The 5,391-nt window shown below is 37.7% G+C and overlaps 2 protein-coding genes across 2 annotated transcripts; both read right to left on the bottom strand.

Annotated features, from left to right (window-relative positions):
- Positions 1–876: 876 nt before the first annotated feature.
- On the bottom strand, positions 877–1,896 carry LOC118943996 (olfactory receptor 52K2-like). The gene has a single exon (XM_036961072.1). It carries the CDS (start codon positions 1,894–1,896, stop codon positions 877–879), a length of 1,020 nt encoding a protein of 339 aa, XP_036816967.1.
- Positions 1,897–4,371: 2,475 nt separating this feature from the next.
- Positions 4,372–5,391, bottom strand: LOC118943995 (olfactory receptor 52K2-like). Its single transcript, XM_036961071.1, has one exon. It carries the CDS (start codon positions 5,389–5,391, stop codon positions 4,372–4,374), a length of 1,020 nt encoding a protein of 339 aa, XP_036816966.1.

Below are 5,391 nucleotides of genomic sequence, written 5' to 3'. Positions count from 1 at the left end.
CTTGTGGCCAAAAGCCACGAGAGTAGTAACTGGGTTGGACTTCCTATGGGTTAAGGAAGGATAACATCATTCCATGAAGGTCATCATGAGGGATCAGCCAATGAATCATACTTGTGGGCAAACTGCAGGTGGCAGTAAATCACCAACTTTATACCTGTTCAAACAACACTCTCAGAGTGGCATTATGCAACCTTTCAGATTGTTTGCCAACTCATAGAAGTAGTAGAATAAGAAAATTGACAACTTCAAAATGTAGATGGCCTCAATGGCGCTGCCCATACTCTCACAGACGTCATATTGGGACAGATATGCTGACGCGATGTCTATGTTTGTAACACAAACTGAGGTGTCTTTAGATTAAGTGTATTTGAGTGGGGAACTGGCCTGAACTTCCTCATTTTACATGAAACTATTTTAAAAAATGCATTTGAATTATTTTCAATTACATAAACAATAAATAATGCAAAAATAGTTGTATTTATTTTAGGATGACTAAATTAATAAACTATTTGATCAAGAAAATGCATCCATCCCTTTTTTTACAGGAAATTATTTGTTTATTTGACTTTCTAATTCACATTTTTTCAAAATATCAAAAGGATCTACTAGATCCGCCCATTTACATCCTTTTCTCTGTCCCCAACCCCCCTGAAACACACATACATGCCCACTGAAATGCTAAATTGGAAGGACATCGGGTCAGCGACACACCACCATCCCTTATTTGACTTTCCTACAGTAAAATAGGCTTAACAAAATGCATAATAATTCACAAAAAAATGCAAAACAAAGGAGTAACAAGCGATTAGGTTGATGATAAAAACATTCAGTTCTGGCGGCTCACATTCTGTCATAAGTTCTTGTGATACCTGGGATTCAAACCGGCAACCCTTGCCCTGCTGCTGTACCATCTAAAGTCATAATTGGTACCAGTTTACGTTCAGATTTTCGATGAGGAAAATCAAGAGAGTTAGGAAAGATTCTTGTTCTTATAATTTTTGTAACACATGTCCTGATCTCCTTGGTCCTAATACCATATATGATAGGGTGTACCAGTGGTGGGAAAAGAATGAACTGTACTGATATTAATACATTAACCTCCTTGCTAACTGTGCTGTGCCTGTTGTAAATAACAGAAAAAAGGATGGCTGTAGAGAAGTTGATGAAAGTGATCAAGTGGGGAGTACACGTATTAAAAGCCTTAGTTCGTGACTCCTTTGAGACTTTCAAGCAAACAAGTAATATTTTGATGTATGAGAGCACAACTAACACAAAAGGTAAAACCACTAGACTTGATATGATACATATACCATACAGGTTACTCAGTGCACTTTCAACACAGGAGAGTTTAACAACTGCTAAGTTATCACAAAAAAGCTTGTTGATATTGTAGCTGCACACAGGCAGCCTAGAAGTGATAAATATTTGAAAAGCAAGCATAGTTATGGGAATAAAATATACCAATGCTACCAACATCTTCACTTTAGAAGGGGTCATAATGCTATGATATTGCAATGGCTTACAAATTGAGACATACCTGTCATATGCCATCACTGCTAGAATAACGTAAGCACACGTTGCATATACACTGCTGAAAAACACCTGCAATAAACAACCTTTGTGAGAGATGTCCTTTATGTCATTAACAAGATTGTCCATGATCTTCGGACAGACGGATAAACACCCAATCAGTCCATTCACCGCCAAGTTGAACAGAAATATGTACATGGGCTTGTGTAAGTGTGATTCTAAGTAGATGACAAGCATGAGACTGATGTTGGCAAATATTGTAATGAAGAAAAGCAAAAATGTTAAGAAAAAAGCTGCGTAGTTGAGTGGGCCTGGAGGTCCATACGCAGTGAAAAATACAGTGCTATGCAAGACAGTTTGGTTCATATTTCCTGAGTAAAAGACAATTAGAATCAGAAGTTATCAGACATCATTTTACATATAATGTTTTTCTATGTTGGTTTTTGTGTTCGGCCTAGTATGGTTCTCAATCAGAGGCAGGTGTCGTTAGTTGTCTCTGATTGAGAATCATACTTAGGTAGCCTGGGTTTCACTTTTGGTTTGTGGGTGTTTATTGTTTATTGTTTTGTATTTTAGTGTTCAGTTCGTTTTGAATAAATCATCATGAACACTTACGACGCTGCGCTTTGGTCCGATCCTTCTTCCACCTCTGAATGCCGTTACAACTACAGACACCCTGGTTCGAATCTAGGCTGTATCACAACCGGCTATTATTGGGAGTCCCATAGGGAAGTGCACAATTGGCACAGCATCGTCCGGGTTTGGCCGGTGTAGGCCGTCATTGTAAATAAGAATTTGTTCTGAAGTGAAAATATATGTTTTAGGCGTACTGTATATATCCTGTTTTTATATTTCACTTAAGAAGACAATGCCAGTTATGTGGATAATTGTTAACTTAGGCCTACTACTGATCCAAGTTCATTTCCACCTATTGTTGAAGCATTAACTTTAACATTGATCTTGTGTCTAATCCTCTGACTGATAAAAAGTCATGTTTGTCTTTGGGGAGATTTACTCAAACATCAAGCCACCATAAAACACTGCCTTCCTGTCTCATAGGCCTGAATGTTCATTTTTCCCATTGACATAACTGCACGATTGAGGCAAAAAATTGCAAAGTTCCAAATGTACTTTTCAAGTTAGAATTCTATGCATAATCCCTTGATCAAAGCATCCGTCCATACACAATACTAAGCACTTCATATGTGACACAGTAAGGCCCAATCAATATAATGCTCATAAACAAGCCTATTTAAGTTAGAATTGAATGATGAACTTTTCCCAAAACAGGGGAATTAGCTTTCCTATGTCCTCCTCACTGTTTGCACTAGAGACATGTGTACCACCTATGCTTCACTATTTTATAATATGCCCACCAATTTTCAATCCTATTATATATGGAGAGAGGCTGGTCAAACTAAGACAGGCTTGTAAAAACATACTAGATCTGTACCCTAAAATATGAATCTTCATGATTGCTTCATTGTGCCATTGAATTTAGTGGCTATTTGCTTATAGTTGTAATCACTGACTATACACATGGCAATGGACTTTCACAGTTGCTCAAAGACAATTAAATGTTTGCATCAGTTTGCATTGTATTTAACCTTTACATGTCTCTTGCCATATCATCTTCATATTCAGACCCAGTAACAGCACAAAGGCAGTAATTCAATCAATTTCAGATGAAGTAGAATCACACTGTGGTTCACTTAGAATGTTATGCTGTACCAGAGGTGTTCTCCATGTTAACACTGACACACCCCACAAACTTTTACTCTCAGGGACATTATCATGGAATATTGGTGTGAAACAACACCTGTGCTTAAATTACAGTGTGCACATATCTTGAAGAATTAAGCAGAAACAGACTGGCCAGGCAGTTAGGCCAAATGCCAGATGGGCTGGACAATCTTTAGCTCAGTGGCCGGTCTAAAAAGTTTGAAAGCATAGAGATAGAGAACTCTTGTGGCCAAAAGCCACGAGAGTAGTAACTGGGTTGGACTTCCTATGGGTTAAGGAAGGATAACATCATTCCATGAAGGTCATCATGAGGGATCAGCCAATGAATCATACTTGTGGGCAAACTGCAGGTGGCAGTAAATCACCAACTTTATACATGTTCAAACAACACTCTCAGAGTGGCATTATGCAACCTTTCAGATTGTTTGCCAACTCATAGAAGTAGTAGAATAAGAAAATTGACAACTTCAAAATGTAGATGGCCTCAATGGCGCTGCCCATACTCTCACAGACGTCATATTGGGACAGATATGCTGACGCGATGTCTATGTTTGTAACACAAACTGAGGTGTCTTTAGATTAAGTGTATTTGAGTGGGGAACTGGCCTGAACTTCCTCATTTTACATGAAACTATTTTAAAAAATGCATTTGAATTATTTTCAATTACATAAACAATAAATAATGCAAAAATAGTTGTATTTATTTTAGGATGACTAAATTAATAAACTATTTGATCAAGAAAATGCATCCATCCCTTTTTTTACAGGAAATTATTTGTTTATTTGACTTTCTAATTCACATTTTTTCAAAATATCAAAAGGATCTACTAGATCCGCCCATTTACATCCTTTTCTCTGTCCCCAACCCCCCTGAAACACACATACATGCCCACTGAAATGCTAAATTGGAAGGACATCGGGTCAGCGACACACCACCATCCCTTATTTGACTTTCCTACAGTAAAATAGGCTTAACAAAATGCATAATAATTCACAAAAAAATGCAAAACAAAGGAGTAACAAGCGATTAGGTTGATGATAAAAACATTCAGTTCTGGCGGCTCACATTCTGTCATAAGTTCTTGTGATACCTGGGATTCAAACCGGCAACCCTTGCCCTGCTGCTGTACCATCTAAAGTCATAATTGGTACCAGTTTACGTTCAGATTTTCGATGAGGAAAATCAAGAGAGTTAGGAAAGATTCTTGTTCTTATAATTTTTGTAACACATGTCCTGATCTCCTTGGTCCTAATACCATATATGATAGGGTGTACCAGTGGTGGGAAAAGAATGAACTGTACTGATATTAATACATTAACCTCCTTGCTAACTGTGCTGTGCCTGTTGTAAATAACAGAAAAAAGGATGGCTGTAGAGAAGTTGATGAAAGTGATCAAGTGGGGAGTACACGTATTAAAAGCCTTAGTTCGTGACTCCTTTGAGACTTTCAAGCAAACAAGTAATATTTTGATGTATGAGAGCACAACTAACACAAAAGGTAAAACCACTAGACTTGATATGATACATATACCATACAGGTTACTCAGTGCACTTTCAACACAGGAGAGTTTAACAACTGCTAAGTTATCACAAAAAAGCTTGTTGATATTGTAGCTGCACACAGGCAGCCTAGAAGTGATAAATATTTGAAAAGCAAGCATAGTTATGGGAATAAAATATACCAATGCTACCAACATCTTCACTTTAGAAGGGGTCATAATGCTATGATATTGCAATGGCTTACAAATTGAGACATACCTGTCATATGCCATCACTGCTAGAATAACGTAAGCACACGTTGCATATACACTGCTGAAAAACACCTGCAATAAACAACCTTTGTGAGAGATGTCCTTTATGTCATTAACAAGATTGTCCATGATCTTCGGACAGACGGATAAACACCCAATCAGTCCATTCACCGCCAAGTTGAACAGAAATATGTACATGGGCTTGTGTAAGTGTGATTCTAAGTAGATGACAAGCATGAGACTGATGTTGGCAAATATTGTAATGAAGAAAAGCAAAAATGTTAAGAAAAAAGCTGCGTAGTTGAGTGGGCCTGGAGGTCCATACGCAGTGAAAAATACAGTGCTATGCAAGACAGTTTGGTTCAT

This window comes from Oncorhynchus mykiss, chromosome 24 (genome assembly GCF_013265735.2).
Source record: "Oncorhynchus mykiss isolate Arlee chromosome 24, USDA_OmykA_1.1, whole genome shotgun sequence".
NCBI classification, from domain to species: domain Eukaryota; kingdom Metazoa; phylum Chordata; class Actinopteri; order Salmoniformes; family Salmonidae; genus Oncorhynchus; species Oncorhynchus mykiss.
Note: the sequence above shows the minus strand (reverse complement) of the source record. Positions and strands in the feature narration are given on the sequence as shown.

Excerpts from the sequence above, each read along its gene's own strand:
- LOC118943996 (XM_036961072.1), bottom strand. The coding sequence starts at position 1,896 with ATGAACCAAACTGTCTTGCATAGCACTGTATTTTTCACTGCGTATGGA.
- LOC118943995 (XM_036961071.1), bottom strand. The coding sequence starts at position 5,391 with ATGAACCAAACTGTCTTGCATAGCACTGTATTTTTCACTGCGTATGGA.